We start from the raw sequence: 23,331 nt of genomic DNA, 5'->3' as shown, positions 1-23,331 counted from the left end.
TTAACACATTTTATTACAGGCCTACAACATTCAAATTGTTATTTTTTCCTGATGACAGATATGTTACTGATAGTTTTCATATTTTGAAAAATGAGAACATTTAGTAAATTTATGAAAATGAATCAATAGGCCCATTACTATAAGTGCAGTCTGTATCATACAATAGAAAAAAAAAAAGGCAAATGAATCTCAAATGAGCTTTTCCATAAATTACTGTGGTTAAATTTATACAAGAACAAAAAAAGAGAGAAAGGTGGGAAATGAATTACTGCAATGGTGACATCCTGTTAATTATTCAGCAGCCATGACAGTGTGGAGCTGTGCCCTGAAGATCTCATTTATTTGGAAACGTACTACACACACACTTCTCCATGCCACTACAAGTGAGGAAGGTTAAAACCAGGCGACCATTAGCCTGAACTCTGTTGTTATGCTTCAGTGGATTTTATCAGGTGAATCATTCTGATATGTGATCACATTCCTCTGAGCCTCCTATCAATGTCAACATATCCATAAAACTTCATTTATATATATGTTTTTAGTGAATGGATAAAAAAAATAACTCGGCTGTTGCTTTTAATAAAAACAGTTTCTTCTATTAAATCACTCACACAATCTGTTGGAACAATGAATTTGTATTGCTAAAACAATGTATAATAATAATAATATATGTAAAATATTAAACACTGCTAAGAGAACAAGGAAACAGTTCACAGGAGTAGATAAAAGGAATAAGTTTGTCACATGCCCCTCAGTCTGTTTTGCTCAATTCAAAAGTCCTGCAATGACAATTTAAAAATGTATTTTAGCTTTAATTCTAATCAGCAGTCAAAAGGAAAAGAACCAATTCCCTTTCAGAGAGTTAATTTAGGTATAATTTACTGGTACAGTAACGTGTAAACAGCAGTGTGTCAGTGGTTAACTGCATGTTGGACAGATTTGTGTGCTCATGATGTGTTTTTCATGCGAAACCTTTATTTAAGAAGTCACAGTTACTGCATCTATCAGGTCAATGTCACGGAGTAAAAGTATTAAGTTGCACAAAATGGAAAAACCCCAATGTAATATATCAACAAGGCAGTTATGTTCTGTTATTATCCACATCTGTGCCACAACACAGAGCCAGCGGTGGAAGAAATGCCGAGATCCCATCGCAATTAGAAATAAAAGTAATAATAAAATCCAATATTAAAATAAAATCCAAATTAAAATACTTATTTTGCTGGCAGAATGGCTCCTGCCAGAGTTATGTACAGCGTATTATAATGTATTATTATCATTACTGATCCATTATTTTAATGTTATGGCTGGTGGAGATGGAGCTCATTTAAGTATCTCCTCTCGTTATTGTATCTTTCAAATGTAAAATAGAATTATTAATTAGGACATAACTATAGCTCATAGATAGTCTGCTTAATTAAATGTACACATATAGAACATAGAGCAGCGGAGCTTTATGACACTGTGTGTGACTGTGAGAAGACCAACCTATATTCAGTCAAATTCAAGTCAAATCTATATTTCATTTTCAGATACATAACACGTCTACCTGTCCAAGTCCTTGGTTTTTAGGCAGAGCAGAGTTCCAGCGCTGAACCCCTCTCATCCTGGGCCAAAGGGTCAGAGGGCGTCTGTTGACATGGAGGGAGAATCCAGTTAAAAACAACCCTGGGATTCCAGGTTGGGAGGAGGGAGGAGGGGGGGAGGGAAGCAGGGGAGGAGAGAGGAGCCAGAGCACAGCGATACAAAGAGGTGAGCTGAAACACACACAGCATGCACACATGTAACACACACACACACTCTCACTCACACTTCCTGTCATCATCCCAAAGCTTCATCAATACTTCAGTGAGTGAGAGGGATGGAGCTGCTCTCTGCTGCCTCAGCCTTCATGTTACATTAGGTTACTTATTCAAATCTGATGTCGTAAATACCTTCACCATACTATACACATCTGATTAGTTTAAATACAGAAAATAAAAATATCATTTTTTTATAGTGGTCTTTAAGGGTTGGTGACTGACAGATAAACAACAAACTTAAAAAATAAGACCTAAAAACTCAATATCTATAAACAAAGTCTGTTTTAAAACATTACTAAGTAAAAAAAAAAATCAAATACAGGAGGATCAGAGCTTTTCTGGTGAATGTTATGTAGCCTCTCTTTGAAGCACTGTCTAAAATAACTGTGTAAAAATATCAAATGACCAACGTCCAATAAGAAAAGAGCAGCTGACTGTGTGACAGAGGGTCGACCCGCCTCTCACAGGAGAAATGATGTCTTCATAAAAAGGGACGCGGTCTGACCCCACATGTCATGGAAAACTCATCATCACCTTCATACCACCATTCAGCAGGAATCCAATCACATGCCCACACGCATTAGTGTTATTCTTTCTTAATGATACTCATAATAATAAATACGAAAACATAGTAATGACTCGTGGTGATAATGATTGTGGTGGTTTCCTTCTTTGACTGTAGGGCAAATATATATCTTCTGAGGCTTCCACATATTCCAGCATGATAACACTGAGTGCAATGAATGATGGGTAGCCCAGTCCTGTCAGGGTGGCATGAAGCTGTGATGACTGATGTGATGTACCTCTGACACAGGGAGTCCTGATATTGGCTGATTCATTGCTCACGGTCAGGCGGTTATTGAAATAATTTTTTTTTTTTCTAAAGTTCAGTGAGGAACATCTTTTCAGTGTCTGTGTTTCTGTCAGTTTGTCTTTCAGACCTGTGACTGTGGGACCCCTCGACTTCCCATCACCACCGTGTCCCTCAGGACGATCCAGGAGATTCAGCTGAGGGGATTCCTCCTCATCTGCTGGCTTTACTCCACCTTCATCATATTACCTGCTTTTCTAAAAGCTATTTCCACCTTCTTCAAACAAATGAAGTCCACTTTTCAGATAGATACTGTAAACGAAATGGAGACAGATAAAATCAGCAGAATCCCTGAAACGGTAAAGTCCCAGTGATTATAGAAACTGATGGAGGAATGTGCGAGGATGCAAAAGAAGCACATCTGCACGAGACAAAAGGTGAAACCTGCATCACTGAGAAATTTAAAAAAAAAAAAAATCCGCAGATAAAAGTCTCAGAAAGTCAGTGTGAGGAGGAAAATGAGAGCTGCAGCAGCTCCTGTTCTTCACTCACCTCCACACAGGCTTTAATGAACTTCCTCATTAAAGGGAAAACCTTACTTTCAGCTCTTACTTCAATCCCCTTCACCTGATGGCTGAAAAAAAAAGGTTTGTAGCAGTTAAACACAAGTTTTCTAAAGTATGAAAGGGGTTTAACATGTTTCAGATTTTATTAATCTACACACGCTCGTATAAAAGCTTTACAGTTATAAATGGTTAATGAAGAAGCTGTAAATGCTTCATAGACTGTCTATGAGCCATTAACCCTTCAAAGCATACCTCAGAACTACACTCGGTCTATCATTAATCCTATTCTGCTGAAGGACACTCCTCTTATTTTACACATCACAAACTCAGGGTGTGCAGTCTGACGCACATGGATCCAGTGTTTTTGGAGCTTGAACCCACTAAGGACTGAAAGTCCAGCTGTCTCACCCTCTGGTGCTTTGACTGTTACCATTCTTTAAATCTTAAACACCTGATGGAGTTCCCTCATACGCCCTGAGTCCTCTCCTGTTCCTCCACCTGCTTGGTTTGCTTGAAAACTTGTTTTTCACAGTATACAGCAGCATATTATGATATCAGATAATATTGTGTTTTCCTGATACATTTAATAATAAAAAGGATGAAGAGGTTTCTTGATGCTAACTTACTGTCAGACTAACATGATACCACAGCACCAGGTGAGTTTCCCTGCTGAGTGAACACTTTCTCTCACATCAGCCACTGTTTATCCTCCTTTCACTCAGCTTTTCCTGTTGTTCCTCAGACTGAGCAAAGGAGCTGCAGAGGATCTGGACCAAACTCCAATCCAATAAAAACTTACTGATATAAACAACTGCAACATGATGGACTGTCATTTAATGACCTTTAATGAACGATTTATTAACATTTAGATAGGCAGTATAGTGACTAATTTTTGTTGTTGAGTGAGAAATGTAAACCTTTAGTAACATTTATAGTTGCTAAACAAGCTGCTAAAGTTGGAAACAAATAAAGTATGAGATGAATTTTGTATCAGAAGATGACGGGCAGACACATTACTTAATGAAATCCCCAAAAATGCATGGTTAAAATGATTTGTTTAAATAAAATGTGAGGTTGTATTTTAAAATTGAATTATAATGTGATAAATGAATATAGTGTACATGGTTTTGAATCAGTCACTCTATCTTTTTTCTTCATTTCAGCTGCTGTAACACGTGAATTTCCCCTGTGGAGATTAATAAAGTTTCATCTTATCATTTAATTCATTATTCAGACACCTAAATATAATTATTAGTTGGCAGAGTAATCAATTTTCTTTTTTTTTTTACCTTGAGTTTTGTTTTTAAAGCATTATTTAAATGCAATGCATACACAGGCAAGTATTTAAAGAAATGAAAATAGATTACAAAAATGCTCAATTATTATGATTTTAAATAAACATAGTAAAAGTCTGTAGTTATTCCCAAGGCAAATTACATTCACACATGAGATGAGGTTGAATGATGATAAGATTTCTTAGTCAAACAGAAGTAAATGATTTATTTACTATTAATAAAACAATTTAAAAAGATGAGACCTACTCATTAAGTTTAAGAGTGTTTAAACCTTCCTCAATGAAAGGCTAAACAAATAAATGATGAGTGAATAATTTCATAGAATTAGGTTTAAACTTTGTTCTATCTGTAGAAATATGTTGCAAACGAATCAAAGAAAGAAAAAAGTGCTGCTGGTTTTTTTTTTTTTTTTTTTTTTTTTTTTTTTTTTTTTTTAACGTGAGTGTTTTGTCTGATTTACAGGTTTTCTTCAGTTCCACAGTCGATTAACTGAGAAAACAGGCTGGAGATTCTCTGTGAACATGACGTGGGTAAAACAGAGAAGGATGGAGGTGTTTTCTCTCCTTGTTGTTGTGCTCAGCTCTCTTCACAGTCACGTTTCATCCAGGCACAACTGTCAGACTGTTGCTGCTGTGGTGACCTGTACCTGCAAAGAGGAGAACCACCATCATGTCTGGAAACAGTTTGTCTCACACAACCCGCAAAATTAAACAGAAGAGCTGCTGAGTCTTAGAGAGGCCTACAAATACTGGTATGATGGCTGCTGTTAATATTCACAATAAATGATATACCAATGACACTTCTATTTTTAAAATGATTACTGATTACTGACTTTTAATATCAATATGATTTCCTTTGCAGGAAGTGGGTGAGAACCTGTCACACATGATCGACCTCCTGTTGTGTGCTGCACGTGTGAAAGAGCAACTCACACATGAACTCAGTGGAGTTTAACTGTTGCTGCTGCTGCTGGACATGAGGTTGAGGTGAAGCTGCAGGTCATGAAACCAAAGACTGAAAGATGCTGAGAGGCTCCAGAGAAGTGCAGGGTGGGTTCATCTCTCCCTTCATACTACACACAGTTGATCCATTGTTCAGGCAGAACAATTTCTAAGAGCAGCTTTCAATATAAAAAAAAAAATGAAAGAAGCTTAGTTCACAGTAAAATAAAACTTAATGCTTAGACACCATGTCTAATCCTTTATTTATTATTTATTTTTGTTGCAATACATGATTTGATTTCACAGTGGGTGCTCACAGTTACCTGTGGGTGTCCGACCTCCTGAGCACCCATATAATCAGATTATCCAAACCATTTACATTTACATTTACATTTAGGTAAAACTGAAAGTGAGAACACCTGACATAAAAATAAATATTTAGAATAACCCATCAGGAAAACTGTCTACATGTCCAACATGTGTGTGACAGACCAGTCTGTAAACTCTGAGAGAAAAAGACATTCTGTGTAATTATTTTAGTTTGCTTTTGCTTTCTCTTCCAAAGAAGTCTGACTGACCCGAGGGTTTGTTAGTGAGTATGATGTTGTTATTACTGAAAAAACTAAAACTACAAAAATCGAATAAAACACAATGGAAAAGGGCTGTAAGTCCCTCATCAGTGCAAACCTTTGTCGTGTGCACACACACACACACTGATGCCTTCTGATTGATTTCTCTTATGCACATTTTGCCCTACATGCTGCTGTGAAGAGTCTCGTGTGTGTGTGTGTGTGATCTTGCGTGTATACGCATGTTGCATAGAAATCGATGCTTGCCTGCCTGCACTGCACTATCACTGAAAATCTCCCCGCCTCTGTCTGCATGGGTCCATACCATAATACTCCCATTCTCCCGCAGCTACCGGATCTGAGCTTGCAACCTGAGCTCCATTCCGAATGGATCTGGCATCATGGAGGAAAATGGGAGTCCGTTGCCATAGCAACACCTCCTGTCGCAGCCTTCACATGGTATAGGAAGAGGGGAGTGGTGCAGACGAATGTACATTCAGTCTGTTGGGCTCGCTCAGCTTCAGTTGGCAGTGAAGGTGTGTGTGTGGAAGAAGCAGCTTTCGGTGGTTGTCAGCAGTGAATATCACGAAAAGGTCCAGCAGGAACAGGATCAGAGGCAGGGTCAGTGAGGGGCAGAAATCAGAGGCAATAAGTACGATGTTTCATGTTCCATGGCATCAAATGCTTATTGTCAGCAGAGTTTGTTAGTCAGTGCTGATGACTGACAGAGACTACACGACCAGGTGCTGAGGAGGAAAAACGTTTTGCTGATGTTGTCACTACTGTATCAGATGCTCAGACAGGTCAGAGATTACCTCATGATTTTTCCAGATTATCGTCCATTTTTAGAGACATACAGGACACAATGGAGGACAGGCTCACCCGATGTAACATGTAACAAATGTCCTGGGCCACATGATTCACACAGTTGATGGTCAGAAGGCATATTGCTGCAACAGAAAATAGCAGCCTGGTAGAGAAGCTATTTAAACTATCAGGCTATCATAGACCCCTAATCTTATTTATGTATCTATTTATCTGACAAATAAACTCTTTTCTTCTCATATCCTACAGAAAGGATTTTGGTCAGTGTTAGGGTTGTGACTTATGGCTTTAGTCAGGCTTCTGTGTAGCATTAAAGGGGTTGTAGGGTGTAAAGTTGGACTTTCAGTAACTAATGTGAAAAATCATTTGTCGATTTTCACTTAAAACTGAAACAAAATAACATCATAAACATAGCATTTATGATTGTGCTATTAAGTATCAGTTACCTGTGAGCTGCATCTGGTATCAGGGCTGTGAACTGCACAAGTCATTTTCCATGAAAAGGCTGTAAATTTGTTGGGGGACTATTTTCAGTGGCGGATTAATACACATCCAGGGCTCTAGTGAGTATTTCTGGCACCAGGAATGTGTGTGTGGGATGAAGTCAAAATAAACTGTGGTGTGTGTGTTCATGAAATGAGGGAAACATGTTACCCAGTGCAACAGTGAGGTTCACTGATGTGTTTATAATAGTTTTTGGACTGAGCTGTGGCTCAGAGGAATTAGATACATCAGACTGTGATATACATACAGTCTTTTATGGTAGGATCAAGTCATTATTGGGTTTGGATTTGCTCATGGGATTTGTTGACAGAAAGAAAAAATGTAAAATATCACCAGCATCCAGAGGGATTGCAGGTTAACCTCCTGTTCTATCTGGGTTTTTCAGGCAGCTTCTTATGTACATCCATATAAACCAATGGATGTCTCTCCCCTCTGTGGTGTTCTGTGTTGTGCCGTCTCATTTGAATCTGTCCCTCACCATTGTTACTGTCCTGACCTCCAACCTTTTCCTTATCTATCTTTTCTCCTCACTCCCTCACTGACTATGTCTGAAATTGATGTTAACATGTAGTGGTCAGTTGAGAGAGGCTGGATTTCACTTTGGGATACACACACACACACACACACACACACACACACACACACACACACACACACACACACACACACACACACACACACACACACACAGACCAAATAACGTGCATTTATTAGCATTACACCTGCCTTACACTCCTCAGCTTAACATTTTCTGCTAAGCTGTGGTCCACCTCTCATATGACAAGCCTGTACTCTGACTGATTATTTATTTCCTATTCGATGAAAACTGGCTGTTCAACCACAACATTTTTCTCTGCAATATCTACATGGCACGGCGTACGGAACTATTTCAAACTGATCACAATGGGAATCAAGGCAGTGGTATGCCACATTCAGAATGAGAAACACAAAACTGCCCACCCCACCACCACCACCACCACCAGGGCAAGCAGCAACAGATCTCCCGACAACATTCAGTTGTGTGTCTACACTGAGAGCACATGTACTGTGGTGTCTGAACACAGTGACATAACACCAGTCATACAAAAATGCAAATCAAAATGATAAAGGTCTGAAAAAGTCTAAAATCGAAGTTGCCTTAAGCTGTAAGAACCCTGTCATTACTACTGATGGGAAACCTTCTGCAAAGCAGGTTAGGACCTCTGTGGTATTTGTGGAATTTGTTGTGAGTAAATGATAGTTAACTTGTTTGTTAACATGTTAGTTAACATGTTAGTTACATCCTCACTTAACCATCTAAATCTGAAAACAGTATTTAATGCTACATGTTACTTATTAGCTATACTGCTCTCAGGTGAGCTCTGATGTCTCACATTCACGTCTTAATGACCCACATGCAGTAAGAACTCTGCTCTTGACCCACTCATGAAAAGAGGGAGGCATTGAATAGTAAATATGTCTCCAGCTAATTTGTTCCTGTCTGACTGATAGGAACAGATGTGTTTTTATTGAATGTACAGAACAACTGCCTGATTTCACCAGTGTCTTAGCACAACAGTAAAGGAGTAAGGCAAGGTAAGTTTATTTATATTGTAACTATCAACAGCAAGTGCTGCAGCTTTCCTGCTTTATTTAACTTTATTGGCCACGATCAAACCCCTGTTTACATTAATTCGGTTGCCTGAAAATAGAAATCCAAAACTAATTGAATGAGCGCAAATGATCAGTTTGTGTGTGTATATACATTAAGAGCCAGAGCAGGCGATGGTGGAGATTAGGTCAGGCCTGAGCGGAAGTTTAACCCGCTGAGACTTTCTGCCGCAGCGCTGAGCACATGTTGGTCATCATCAATGAATGTGAATGGATCCGGTGACAGAATGGAAGGTGTCGCAACGACATCTGTGCCAAGGACCAGTTCAGTGTCACATGACAGTTTATGCAATTTTGGAGGTTTTTCCCAAACATTATAAAGTTGTTCAGTGTGGTGTGTAAATATATTCACACTGTGTGTACTGAGACCCTGAGGCTAATCTATTTCCACCTCCCCCCAAAGCTCAAGTCCCTCCTCCCCAGGTTATGCAAAACATCCACACTGAGTCATATCCATAGGCCTGCATCTGCTCAGAGGGATCTGCTGACTCGATGGACGGCATGGAGGGGCAGGAGGGAGGGGGGATGGTGGTGGTTAGGATGCATTTAATTGATTATCCACTTCGAAGTGTGGAGGAGGGGATGGATGAAACCACATGCGCACACACAGCCACACACACGCTCAGTTCTCTCATCAAACCATCTGCCCGGGGGTCCACATCCCATCACCACCCCAAAAGAAAAGACAAGTAAGGAAAAGACACGCCCCCCCACCCACACCCCTCCCAGCCTCACACACAGCCATCTCCATCTTCTCCAGCTCTCACCCTCTTGCCCTCAGTGACCTAACCCAGGCCCAGAGAGCAACAGGAGTAGATGAATGAATGTTCTCACAGATGTGATTTCAGTTGCTGTAAATGGTGAATCACAGCTCACATTTCACAGATCTTGCAAGCATTATTGCAGCATATTCCCCTGTCTTTGCTCTCAGCCCATCATAATTGAGGTGCAGATGGTTCAAAGATTGCTAAACATCTTTACAACTGAGAACAGAAAAAGAGGAGATTGAAAACCAAACCTGTGGTCTGCCAAGAAGGTTTCCCCTCTGCTGTTGAGACAGATGACTGAATGGACCAGCACTGTGTCATTTCATGTCATCTTCTGCCATCTAGTGACCAAAACTGGGAACATTCTCTTTCCACCCGATAGTTTGATGGCATAATGATATAATGGCAAAACTACGGTGGCCGAGAAAGGCCACACAAATGCAAATGTCGCAACACAAAAGCCACAGCACAAATGCTAAGCCACAACACAAACTCAAAAGCCACAACACAAACACAAAAGCCACAACACAAATACAAACGCTTTTGCATTTGTGTTAGGAACTCTCACAGGATGCTGAAGAGACACCAATCACCAGAATTTCTGTATCTCAGGAAAAGCTTCCTAATACTCCTGTAGGTGTTTGCACACAGTGGATAGGTCAGTCTCCTCTGGAAATTTTTTGACCAACATTGGTTTTGCCACCAGGATTTCATTCTGCAGACTCGAATCACCTGTCACAGTGCCAGCAAGCACATGCAGAGCACGCAACAATTTAAAATCTAGAAATGCACTAGATTTGGGAATGAGACTTGATATGGCTGTCATTAGGTCTACATTCCCCTCGATGTCCATGTCTGAAACTGCCTGTCAAGGATGTTGATCAGGGATCTTTTCAGAGACTGAGAGGTGGTGAACATGGACTCATCTGAGTCTGTATGACCCACAGATGAGAGAACAACACTTTCACCAAGCCACTGACTCAGTGTTCTCCTTCTTTTTGGAGGATGTTTCTCATCCTCAGCAGGTGTCTGTGTGAGCTCTGTGCAGCAATAGTCTTAATGGATGTTCTTTAAAGACTCAAGTGTTGCACCAACAACATCGCAAGCAGTGCACATGTCCACAGTGTGAGACTGTAGAATTGCATTCACTGGTTTTAACACACCAAGTACATGCACCAGGAATTTGCCGATCTCAAAGAAATGATGCTTTTTAATTTTTCAGCAGGCCTGATGCACCAGTGGACAAATCAACTGTGGCATTGTCATCCTCAGAGATCTCTGACAGGATAGTGAGAAGACCATCTTTATTCCCAACAATGCTCTTTGTGACATCATAATGGCTTATCCATCTGATTTCCAGCAGTCGTCTGAGACATGGAGCATCATACTTTTCTGACACATAGTCGTGACGGAAAAAGTTGTACAGGGAAAGTATACAAACCTTCCTACCACACAGCTGAAACATGAAAGTGAATCTGTATTTATAAAGTTCTCATTGTTCTCATTATATTCAGTGATGTTGAAATGCTGTACTTCTTACTCCATTGCAAACATATGACAACTCTATTTACTGGGTTCTGTGCAAATGAAAGACTCTGCATTCAACCAAACTCATGGACTAAGATTGATGGAGTGTAAGTTTCCCCACCCCTGAAGGTGCACCAGAATCCAAAGAAGGGTGAGAGAGGTGTCAGTCAAGTACAGTATGTAGAGGGGACTATGTGTGTGTAGATGCTCTAAGATTTGACTACTTGTACTTGGGAAAAGCATCTGAATATTTCTTCCAACACTGCTGCAGATGCACATGTAACATTTTCCCTCTGAGCAGATCGCTCACAGATACATGCAGGTGCACAAGATACTGTCCTTATTTATTAAGCAATTAAATAAAACAGAAAACAGTCCCCAGTGGACGTCTCCATGAGGCCTTTTTTGTGAAGGCCTCATAAAGGCCTTCACAAAGATGGCTGCTGGTTAGACACACTGTGCTGGTCAGCTTGAACAATCCCTCAAATATCATGAAAAGAGTTTGACATCTAAGCTCTCTGTGAAGTTTTTTAACTTTACAAGAAAGTGAAGTTTAAACTTGAAGTAGCATTTTCTGCTATTTTGAAGTTTTGAGCACTTTTCATGACATGTGCTTGGCAACCAGCATTACTGGATTACCTGGAATCTCAGCAAGATAAATTTTTTTTCTTTTCTTTTTTTCTTTCCCTCATTTTTCTATAATTATTTAAAGAAATGGCAACTGAGGAACTGGCAGAAGATATGGAGGAAGTGAAAAAGTCTCTGAGCTTTATGTCAGAGGAACTAAGCAAGGTGGTGAAACAACAGATGGGATTTAATTGAGGCAGTGCGACAACTGAACGCTGTGATCAAAGAAAAAGACAAGAAGATTGAAGAGCTGGAAAGAAGAGTGGAAGATTTGGAACAATACACAAGGATGGATGATTTTGGTGATATCTGGCCTTGAGACGACCCATCCTACTTATGCACGGATCATAGCAGGTGACAAAGAGGGGGAGGATGCACCAAGAGGTGAACTGCACTCACTTGAACAGCAAGTTATCCAGTTTTTTAACAACAAAGACATCCCTTTAGCAAGTAAAAATATAGCTGGCTGTTACACCATATCAAAAAACCAAAGCAAAAGACCAAACATTGTCATTCACTTTGTGAAAACATAAAATTGAAGTGCTAAAGCTTGCAAAAAAACTGAAGGGTACAGGAGTATATGTAAATGAACATCTCACAAGGAGAAATGCTGAAATTGCACGACAAGCAATAATTCTGAAGAAGAAGAGGCAAATTCAAGACACTTGGACAAGAAACTGTAAAGTAATAATAAGACTGAATGGTACACCAGAACAGGCCAAAGTTATAGTCATTGGAGACATGATAGATCTTGATCAGTATAAATGAGATTATGGTGAAGAAGGGGAGTAGTGGGAAATGTCTTTTCTGTTATTGTTGTTTTTTGTTGTTGAGATAAATGAGAACAAATATTTTCAGTAGGTGATAATTTTATTATAAGAGAATGTGTGAATACACAGAATTTTCTGCTTTTGATTTTCAAGAACGCAAATCATATGAGTTAGAAAATGACATTGATCCAGAGACCCACTTCTACCAGAATATAAATATGAACTGTGAGTATTATTCTGAAGATAAGTTTAGTTTTGAATTTAAGGGTTTTTCACTGATCCACTTTAATAGTAGGAGTCTTTATAGTAACTTCTTCAAAATAAAAGATTATCTTCAGCAGCTTCAGCAAAAATTGTGTGTAGTAGCAGTTTCAGAGACTTGGCTGAGTGATGATAAAGAATTGCAGAATGGATTAGAGGGCTATGAAATGTTTGTACAAAACAGGGCCAACAAAAGGGGAGGGGGTGTTGCCCTGTTTGTGATGTCTGATTTTAAATGTAAGGTTATTGGTAATATGACAGCTGTTATTGACAATTTGATGGAATGTCTAACCATTGAAATTAAGATGGAAAGATTTAAGAATATATTAATTAGTTGTATTTATAGAACTCCTGGATCCTGTATCGATCAATTTAATAAGAAGATTTCTGAGTTATACGAAAAACATAATGACAAAGTGATTTTGGTTTGTGGTGACTTTAATACTGACTTGTTGAAATCAAGTGATCATATGAAAACTGCAGAATTTGTTAATACTACGTTCAGAGTTTCTATCCATTCATTTTAAAGCCTAGCAGAATAACCACGGACAGTGCAACATTAATTGATAATATTTTTGTAAATATAACTAATGGGAAGATAAAAAGTGGACTCTTTGTGACTGATGTAAGTGATCATTTACCAGTTTTTGCAGTATTAGAAATGAATAAGCTAAAGACAAGAACGAAAAGGAAGATTTGTAATTTAGTTAGATTAAAATCGCCAGAAGCAATTAAAGCTTTTAAAGAAGAACTTATAAATCATCACAAATGACACAAATGACTCATATAATGCATTTTTAGATACATTTTTGACATTCTATGATCAACACTGTCCCCTTAAAGAAATAGGACAAAATTCCATGAAAAAGGGGAAACCATGGCTAACAAAGAGTTTGGAAAAAGCTTGTAAAAAGAAAAATAGGCTATATAGGGAATTTATGAAATATCAAACAAGGGAAAAGGAGAACAAGTATAAGCAATATAAAAATAGATTGACATCTATTATAAGATGCCAAAAAAAGAATATTTTGGTCAGTTGCTGCAAAGACATAAAAAAAATATAAAGGCTACCTGGAGTGTTCTTAACGAGTTGATTAAAAACAGTTACAATAAGGATTTTCCAACATACATTATTAAAAATGACAATTTAGTTGTTGAGAATAAAGAGGAGATTGTTGATGAGTTTATATGTAACAAATCCTTTTTAAGAGGTACTTTCCCTGAAAAAATGAAAATAGTTAATGTGATTCCAATTTATAAAAATGGTGATGAGCACACTGTATCAAATTACAGACCAGTTTCATTGCTACCTCAATTTTCTAAAATACTGGAAAAACTCTTTGTTGAAAGACTTGATGTCTTTATTGACAAATATCAGTTACTAAATGACCATCAGTACGGTTTTAGCAGTAACCGATCTACATCTCTAGCATTGATGGAATTTGTAGAACATATATCTACAGCAATAGATAAGAAAGAGCATGCTGTGGGTGTGTTTATTGATTTAAGCAAAGCATTTGATACTATCGATCACTCCCTACTTCTGCAGAAATGGGAACAATATGGTATAAGAGGTGTTGCACAATGTTGGTTAAAATGTTATTTAAGCAACAGGTTTCAATATGTAAAAATTAATAATATTGAATCACAGATGAAAAGAATAACATGTAGTGTTCCACAAGGTTTAGTATTGGGACCTAAGTTATTTATACTTTATATAAATAATATCTGTAGAGTTTCAAATATATTAAAATTTGTTATGTTTGCTGATGATACTAATTTATTTTGTTCTGGGGAGAACATGACTCAGTTATTAAAAACTATAGAAAGGGAATTGAGCATGTTGAAAAAATGGTTTGATTTTAATAAGCTATCACTAAATGAAAATAAAACCAAATTTATGGTGTTTGGTGGAATTAAGGCCAACTGTGACATAAAACTGAATTTAAATGGTGTTGAAATTGAAAGGGTAAATGAAACTAAGTTTCTGGGAGTGATTATAGATCATAAACTGTGTTGGAAGCCACATATAGATTATATCAAACGTAAATTATCTAAATCAGTTGCTGTTCTTTATAAAGTAAGAAATTTGTTAAATAAATGTCTGCATGTACTGTATTCTTCACTTGTTCTGCCGTACATGTCATATTGTGCTTTAGTATGGGGAAATTCATATAAAACAAATATAGACCCAATTATTAAACTCCAGAAAAGAGCCATTAGAATAATAAACAAAGTTGGATACCAAAAACCAACTAATCAATTGTTTATAGGATCCTCTATTTTGAAATTTATGGATATAGTGTATTTACAGACACTTGAAGTGCTTTTTCGGGTGGTGAAAAATAGTGTTCCTATTTCCATTCAGATTTTATTTAAATTAAGAGAAGGAAATTATCATTTAAGAGAATTGTTTATGTTTGAAATATAAAATATAGATGTGTTTCAGTTTTGGGTGTCAAATTGTGGAATGGACTTAAAGATGAATTGAAATTATATAGTTCCCTGTTGAGGTTTAAGAAAACTTTAAAATGCAAAGTAATTAATTCCTATAATGTGAGTCAATAAAATGCAAAACAGTTAAGGATTAAAATTTAGGTGTAATGTGGTAGGTGTAATGTAGTTCTTTTATTTTTTTTTTCTTTCTTTTTTCTTTTCTTTGTTTTGCTGTTGATATTCTGGGTTATTCCTTGGATGGTATAGGATAGGCAATAATAAGCTTTGCGCTTCAGCCTATTCCTTTTTCGGTTATTGACTGTGACATTTGTGTGAAGTGATTTTGGTTTATTTTATAAGATGTATGAAACCGAAATAAATTGAAATTGAATCCTGGAGTCAGGACAGTGTACCCCAGACAGAGTCTGAGACAGAGAACTAAAAATATGAAAAGTCAGATCTGCAAAGCATTCCTGTTCATAGCCTCCTGAAGGCTTTGGTAAAGGAAAGAGTGAGAGTGAACCAAAGCAGTGAAGATGCACTGTCAAAGCAAAATAATGAACTGGAAGATGCTAAAACTCTTTGAAGAGTTGAGGGGAACTACAGATTGAGGTGATCATTTTCTATAGGTTCATCACAAGCCATGCCTTTCACATTACACAAAGTCATCTGATCAGTTGTTCATATCCAAATATTGATCAGAGCAGTTCTTTAAAATCCACCCAGTGCAGCTGATCCAGAGGAAGGCCGCATGATGATGTTGACATCCAGTATTTTCCTTTTCTTTAAAAATCCACTTCTGTGTTCACCATAGAGAAAATGGTGAAGTAGTTTCACTACATACAATGTTATAATGTCTAGGATCACTTTTTTTGCATCAGGTGTCACATCACACAAATGAGGTTTCTGACTATCTGATATCAACTATTTGATAATGGCTGAATTACTAAAAGAAATGATAATAATCTGTTTTCTTGAGGTAAGGAGTCAGTTTCTTTGTTATTCAAAATGTCTTGGAAACTGGAATTACAGTTATGTCGTGTTTTTGCATCATGTGTGCAGAAAGTTTAGCTTCAACTTTAAAACATCTGGCAGTTCATTTATACAGCAACTGAGTTGAGACTAAACCACAGGTATAAACGTGCTTCTGGACTTATGTTTATTCGTATATTTTACAAATATATAACATTGATAATCATAATAATTAATATTCAGATAAAAAAAAAAACATTTGACTGGGTAATAAATTTGAATTTTATTCCAATAATCTGAGGCTATATCATTTTGAACGCAGTTTGGGCTCACGTGTTATTTTTCTCTGTAACGACTCGTCGCCTTTGATTCGGATTCGAGAACTGACGTGACAGTGAAGGCGTTCGCCCTGAACTTCAGTGAGCATCTCTGCAACCAGAGTACGCACGCGCTTTATCGATTTGGCTTCGTTTTACAAAGTGAAAACAGAAGAATTGAGAGTCGACACGAGCAAAGAAAGACTTCATTGTTACAACAATGTCTGGGTGAGCACCGCTGTCTTGTTTTTTCTTGTTTATTTAAAGATTCAGGAAGGTTAAACAGGTAAATGAGCAGCGCAGGGCACCTGCTGTTCACACTTGGTACTGAGTTTGCAGCAGCTTAACTTGTGATTTTGGAAATGTTTTGGGTTGGTGTTGAGAGCTGCCTTATGATGGGAGTAATATACGTAGTTGATGCAGTTATTTGAGATTTCTCAGCACAATAGGAGGCTCCAGTCACCTTCTATTTAACACAACACACCTTTTCCTTCCTACTAAGGTTTGTGTGCTTTTTGTTTCATTACTGTTTGATGAAGAGTGTACCAACGTGTAAATATCCCTTTTCAGACCAAGGAATAGCCAAGATCCATTATTCCCCGAGATACCCAAGACCTATGGTATCACCGGTCCCATCAGCGAGGATCTGCCGGAGGAGGAGGACCTGATCCAGAGCAGAAAGCTGAGTGAAAGTCTTAAGGCCTATGATATATTTGAGGACGACTTGCAGCTGCGACACCGGTAGGACACATCTTTTTTTTGTCATTACTCTCACTTTGTTTAATGGACAGTGTTTGTGCTTTTGTTGTGACTCAGAGACCTCTGGGTTGGTTTTTACTGTGAAAAGATCAGTATAAATAATCAGTTAAACAACAAGCTCCTCTGTGACTGAAGTTAATGCCATTGGTAGAGCACAAGTGAAAGAGGACCATCACATGCTTTAGCTCAATATTTGAAAATGCTTTTTCTGTTTTATTTGCAGAGAGAACGTTGTCAAGCGGCTGGAGTCAGTCTACAAAGACTGGCTTAAAGACATGTGTGAAGAAATGGTAAGAAATTGTTGGTGAAATCTTCTGTGCTGTTATTTCAAAAGGATCTTGGAATGTGATACTGAAAACATTTGATTGCACAGACAAGACACTTTCATTGTTTTGCTTTTTGCTTTTAGAACTTACCTGAGGTTGTTACTGACCATGTTGGAGGTAAGATCTTTCCTTTTGGCTCCTTTCACCTGGGAGCTCACACCAAAGGTAAGTAAGAGATTCAGACACATGCAGCACAGGTTCTTTGAGTGGTGGGCTACTGCCTCTGAGAGTATATGGTAAAGATAATGGTCTATTTAAATACAGACTTTCCTCTCATATGGGTGTGTGTTTCTTTGACAGGTGCTGATATTGATGCCCTTTGTGTCGGACCTGGATTTCTGGAGAGAAAAGACTTCTTCACTTCCTTCTACGAGAAGCTGAAAGCCCAGAAGGAGGTCACAGAGATACAGGTTTGATGTACAAGTGATTTGTTGTTTGCACGTCAAAGGATATTTCTCACTCTAGTACAAGCGACTGACAGTTTCTTTTGTCCTCAGGCCGTTGAAGAGGCGTTTGTCCCTGTCATCAAGCTGTGCTATGACGGGACTGAGGTAACTTGTGTAGAGAAATAACTAAAAACTCTTCTGTCTGCTGTTTCCTCAATTACATTTTTGTTTGCATGTGCCTTAATCATTGTTTTTGTGTTTTCATCATTTTCTAGGTGGACTTAGTCTTTGCCCGCCTGCTGCAGAGGTCCGTTCCAGATAATCTCAAGGTTTGCAACGACGAGCTATTGAAGAACCTGGATAAACTCTGCGTCAGGAGTCTCAATGGTAAGCATCAGATTAAAATGCAGTATTACCTGACAGCTGTAGTCATTTTCCTTTTGTGTATGACTGTGTACCAGTTTGTGATTTGCCCATTTTCACTGCATCTGTTTATATATGAATCTTTGTTTTCATTCTGTTTTTATAGGCTACAGAGTGACAGAGGAGATCCTCAGCCTTGTGCCTAATGTGTATAACTTCAGGCTGGCTTTGAGAACCATCAAGCTTTGGGCCAAACGTGAGTTGAACTACACAGGACTAGTTCATGTTGTTAGTCACTTAGGAGACTGTCAATAGGTGGACATGTCCCCTTACATGATAATTAGATGTTTCCTTCATTTTCTCCTCTCATCTCCCTTCAGGTCATAACATTTACTCCAACAAGCTGGGCTTCCTGGGCGGTGTATCGTGGGCCATACTGGTCGCCAGGGTTTGTCAGTTATTTCCAAATGCCACTGCTTCCACCCTGGTGACCAAATTTTTTAAGATCTACTCAATGTGGTGAGTTGTCCCAGCATTTCTGGTGGTGCTTTTTCATTTGTGGAAATGTAGCTGCATGTTAATGTTTTGTAAAAAGTTGTAGACGAGGAAGAGTGGATTTGAAAATCTTGTGTTTTCTGTCAGGGTGTGGTCCGTCCCAGTTTGCTTGAGGGAGGTAAAAGACTGCCGCTACAACCTTCCTTTCTGGGACCCCAGGGTAAGGCCTCAGCTAAAGCATTTTTACTGAGAGTTCAGGCTACAATCATAGGATCACGTCAGCTACTGAATTATCACATTTTAAACTCAGGGAAGCTGAAAATCTGTGTCCTTCTACATTTGCAGGTGAATCCAAGTGACCGCTGCCACATAATGCCCATCATTACCCCGGCATACCCACAGCAGAACACGTCCTACAACGTGTCTCCCTCCACCTTCACAATTATAATGGAGGAGATCAAACGGGGTATGTAGTCACTTAGCTGACAACAGCCAATTGCTCACTGCACTGTGGGCCAATTAACCCTTAACTGTGACAAAGCTGATTTAGTTTTTACTTTGACTTAAACAAGCTTTCTCTTCTGTATTCACAGGCCACGCCATCGCTCAGGAGATCCAGCAGGGAAAAGCCACCTGGTCCAAGCTCTTTGAGACTCCAGAGTTTTTCGAGAAATACCAGTATGTACTGAGCTGCCTAAAGATCAAAATAAGGACTCACATGTTCGCTGCTTTCTAAAATATGGACATTTCTTCCAACATTGTTTATCATTGTTTATCATTTAGATATTTTTAATATATACCTTCTATACTTCTTTCTGATAAACCTGGAGCCATGTAGCTGTGCCTTCAAAGCAGCCAGAGCTTTATAGTTGATGGTTCTTGTCATTTTTTAAATGAAGATATTTATGTACATAGTGAAAAAAGAAAATGTCTATACTCTGGTTTGTTTCAAATGATTTTGTGTTGTGTTCTGTATCATATGTTTTATACGGCATTGTGTTAAATGAATGTGTGTTTGCACATTGTGCATTTTAGGGTGTGACATTGAATTGAAGATTATTTTGTGATGTGTTTCCTCACAGGAAGCTGCTCAGGGCAGGTTCACTGAGTGTAACATAATGAAACTGATATGTTGTTGTTGTTGTTTTGAATGAACGTGCTGACAGTTTTTTGCTGTTTGCTGTTATTCATTCAAAGTGTTGACTGAGCTCTGTTCAAGTCATTTTAGAGGAGGTGGATCACCTGTTTGTTTCCCTGTGGATTTATGTTAAATGGCATCTCTAAGCTCTTAATATGCTGCTGCAGACTTAAATGTACACTTGGTCTTGAAGCTTGAATGCTGATTGTTCTGATTTCTTTGCAAACCAGGTCTTATTATTCTCTTTTCTGTTGCAGTTAATATAATGTCTCTGTTTGAATAAATCTGCCGTGTGTTCTGATCTCACTTTTTTACTTTGAGGAAGTTTGACTGAAACTCTTCATGATCTCTTACAATCATTTGGTGACAGAAAGATCAGAACAGGCAGAAAATCCTTGATATAGCTTGTGATTATATTATTAGCAGTTGTGTTCAGCTTTTGATATGAATTTTTAAAAGTTGCATTGTTGAGTTTTGGCATTAAATACACAAGCACCGATCACTCACGTTTTAAAACAACACAGCTTTTATCCTTTAAAACAGTCCGATTTGTGGATAATGGATCCAGTGAAGACTGGGATCCATCTTTGTATAATGATGTTACTCATTGTGCTGTACAGTGACTTGACCTTGATCAGAAATGAACTCACAGCTCTCTGTGTTGGTAAAATAGAAATGATTATTCCTGTAGTGAGATCCCAGCCTGTGTACAAAGGCTCAATGCTGTGACATGTGTTGCCATCGTTCTGTTTCTTATGTTTAAAGGCATTATGTACTGCTCAAAGCAACGTCCACTACAGACAAGCAGCACATTGGCTGGTGAGTACAGAGAACAAAGACATCTTTGGGTGAAACGGCTTCTTATTCATGTCTGAACTTCTCTCTGAGAGAGAAAAGAGTTTTCATATTTTCTGTCCAGATACTTGAGTGCTTTGCTTTTTCTGAACATTATGCTTTGTTCCCTCTGTCAGGACGAGCCTGGTGGAGTCGAAAATCCGACTCCTGGTGGGAATTCTGGAGAGGAATGTGAACATTTCCCTGGCTCACATTAATCTACAGATGTTCCCTGGACCCAGGAAGAACAACATGTAAGGATGTGATTTTAAGGATGTAATTGCAGCAGAGAGAGAGCTTTAAAGCACGCTTATTATTTTGGTATGTAGGTGTTGTACTGTCAGCTCATTGTCCTGTGTTTCTGTCTGTTTCAGAGAGGGAGTGAGCACATCTTGGCTAATTGGGCTCCTCTTAAATTCAGACGGGTCCAAAAACCAGAAAATAGACCTGACCTCTGACCTCCTCTCTTTCACTGATGCCAGTATGTTTTTTTTCCATTCTTTTCAGGTGTAGTTGAAATGGAGCAATGTTGTGAAAAATGATAAAGCGTATTTTTATTTTGTGCTGTTGCAGTCTACACCCAGGCAAAGACCAGTGAACTGTATGAAGAGGGAATGACAGTATCAGCCATGTACATGCAGAGGGAGAACCTTTGCTGGCAGATGCCTGATGGCTCACGGAAAAAGGTTTTCAGCCCAAAACCACAGCCTGAAGTGAGCCACCAGATCTCTGCGCCAGCAAGTCATACAGCACCTGACAGCGCGTGTCACCCAGGCGCAAAGAGAAAGGGCTGGCCTCAATCTGAGATGCCAGCTAAGAAGATGAAGACCGACAAGGTTTGCAGAAGCATTCCATGCTTTGTTGAAGATAAAATCACTTATTCCTAATATTTGCAGGTTAAAGCATTTTTGTAGCGATAACCCTCAGACAGAGCCAGGCTGGCTGTTGGCTAATGTTTTCTGTATTTAACATACAGATGTAAGAGTGGCATCAATCTTCTTATCTAAGTCTTAGCAAGAAAGTCAATAAGCATATTTTTCAAAACTAATCCTTGAAACATTTTCTAAGACTTGTGTTAAGATACTGGTCAAAACTAAATGCAGTAACTGAGCTTTTTGTGAGAATGTTACCATAAAAACCAAATTTTCCTTGTTCTCTACAGGAATCGGCGTCTGTGTCCACAGCCACTCCCTCCTCCGTGACTCCACAGGCCACAAAAAGACCTCGTTCTCCGTGTTCAGATGAGTCAACATCCAAGAGGATCAAACCTGACCCTGAACCACACGAGGAGACAAAACCAACCTGCCATGACGAGTCAGGCGTCTCGCTCAGTAAGAGTCCGTCTCCAAGTAAAAAGAGACCTGGCACTCCTGAGCTTGAGACGCCGACTAAGAAACCCAGATATGACCTGGTATGTTGTGGGAGGTGTCCTGTTAACATACATTATTAAACTTCTCAGCTTGCAGTTAGATGAACAAAGTCTTGCTAAGAGACTTAGTACTAGTAAAGATACTCACATGTTGTGGCTTATCTCACTGTCTGTTCCCTCCCTCTCAGAATCAGCCCACTGTTGAGCTGAGTGACCAGCTTCCCGGCCCCACCAAACCTGTCAGTGTGAAGAAAGGCTCCATCAAACTACACCTCGTCAGGTACAGCACACAATTATGAATAGAAACCTCTCCTTGTTTATGCTCACTGTGCTTTTAGATCTACGACTATGTTGCAGCTGGTCCCTTTCTCGCTGTGTTAATGAGGGAGGTGGTGTTAGATGCTGTTCCATGAACTTATTGGTCTTACAGTCCTGTTCCTCACTGTTTCTCTTACAGCAGGCGAAACTGATTGAGCTCCACTGACACACTGAAGGGCCTGAGGAAAAACATTATTGTCCATCACCAGATCTTCTTTTTTTTCTTTTTTCTGTATCTTTTATTTCTTAATGTGTGTTTCATCATTAAATCATTTAATCAACCAACATGGATCGTCTGCTATGGTTTTTAATTATTCTCAAAACCGTGCACATAAAAACCAGGTGCATGCACGTGATAAGAATTCACAGAACAGTATCTGCGAGCAGACAACCGTCCTCACTTGGAGCATTTCTGACCCACAATAGTTGGTTTGAAATTCAAGGAGAGAACACAAAACTTCAAAAGGTTCTTCATATGTCAGCCTGTATTTTACAGTGGTGAAATCTCAATAAAGTTTTGAAATAAGTTCATACAGTGTAATGTGCTCAACGTGGTACTGACATATGATGTTGATGTTTAAATGAAATTAACTGAAATTGAATGTACTGAAACTGTGGAACTGTCTTTTTGTGCAAGGGTAGCCATGTTTCCAAGAATTACAATGAACCATATGTAAGATCATCCAAGAGCTGTGGTCCAGTC

General features: G+C 38.7%; 1 protein-coding gene across 1 annotated transcript; it reads left to right on the top strand.

Moving 5' to 3' along the window:
* Positions 1 to 16,860: 16,860 nt before the first annotated feature.
* On the top strand, positions 16,861 to 22,780 carry LOC121184952 (poly(A) polymerase type 3-like). Its single transcript, XM_041042884.1, has 19 exons — positions 16,861 to 16,868; positions 17,211 to 17,381; positions 17,623 to 17,689; positions 17,809 to 17,890; positions 18,026 to 18,135; positions 18,223 to 18,276; positions 18,387 to 18,498; positions 18,641 to 18,730; positions 18,855 to 18,993; positions 19,117 to 19,189; positions 19,315 to 19,435; positions 19,563 to 19,647; positions 20,873 to 20,926; positions 21,079 to 21,195; positions 21,316 to 21,422; positions 21,515 to 21,777; positions 22,104 to 22,352; positions 22,499 to 22,590; positions 22,768 to 22,780. Exons 1-19 carry the CDS (start codon positions 16,861 to 16,863, stop codon positions 22,778 to 22,780), a joined length of 2,007 nt encoding a protein of 668 aa, XP_040898818.1.
* The last annotated feature ends 551 nt before the right edge of the window (positions 22,781 to 23,331 follow it).

The sequence above is a fragment of the Toxotes jaculatrix genome, chromosome 7 (genome assembly GCF_017976425.1).
Source record: "Toxotes jaculatrix isolate fToxJac2 chromosome 7, fToxJac2.pri, whole genome shotgun sequence".
Classification (NCBI taxonomy): domain Eukaryota; kingdom Metazoa; phylum Chordata; class Actinopteri; family Toxotidae; genus Toxotes; species Toxotes jaculatrix.
Note: the sequence above shows the minus strand (reverse complement) of the source record. Positions and strands in the feature narration are given on the sequence as shown.

Coding starts and splice junctions, on each gene's coding strand:
- LOC121184952 (XM_041042884.1), top strand. Junction 17,891..18,025: donor CCTGGGAGCTCACACCAAAG/GTAAGTAAGAGA, acceptor TTTCTTTGACAG/GTGCTGATATTGATGCCCTT. Junction 19,190..19,314: donor TTCCTTTCTGGGACCCCAGG/GTAAGGCCTCAG, acceptor CTACATTTGCAG/GTGAATCCAAGTGACCGCTG.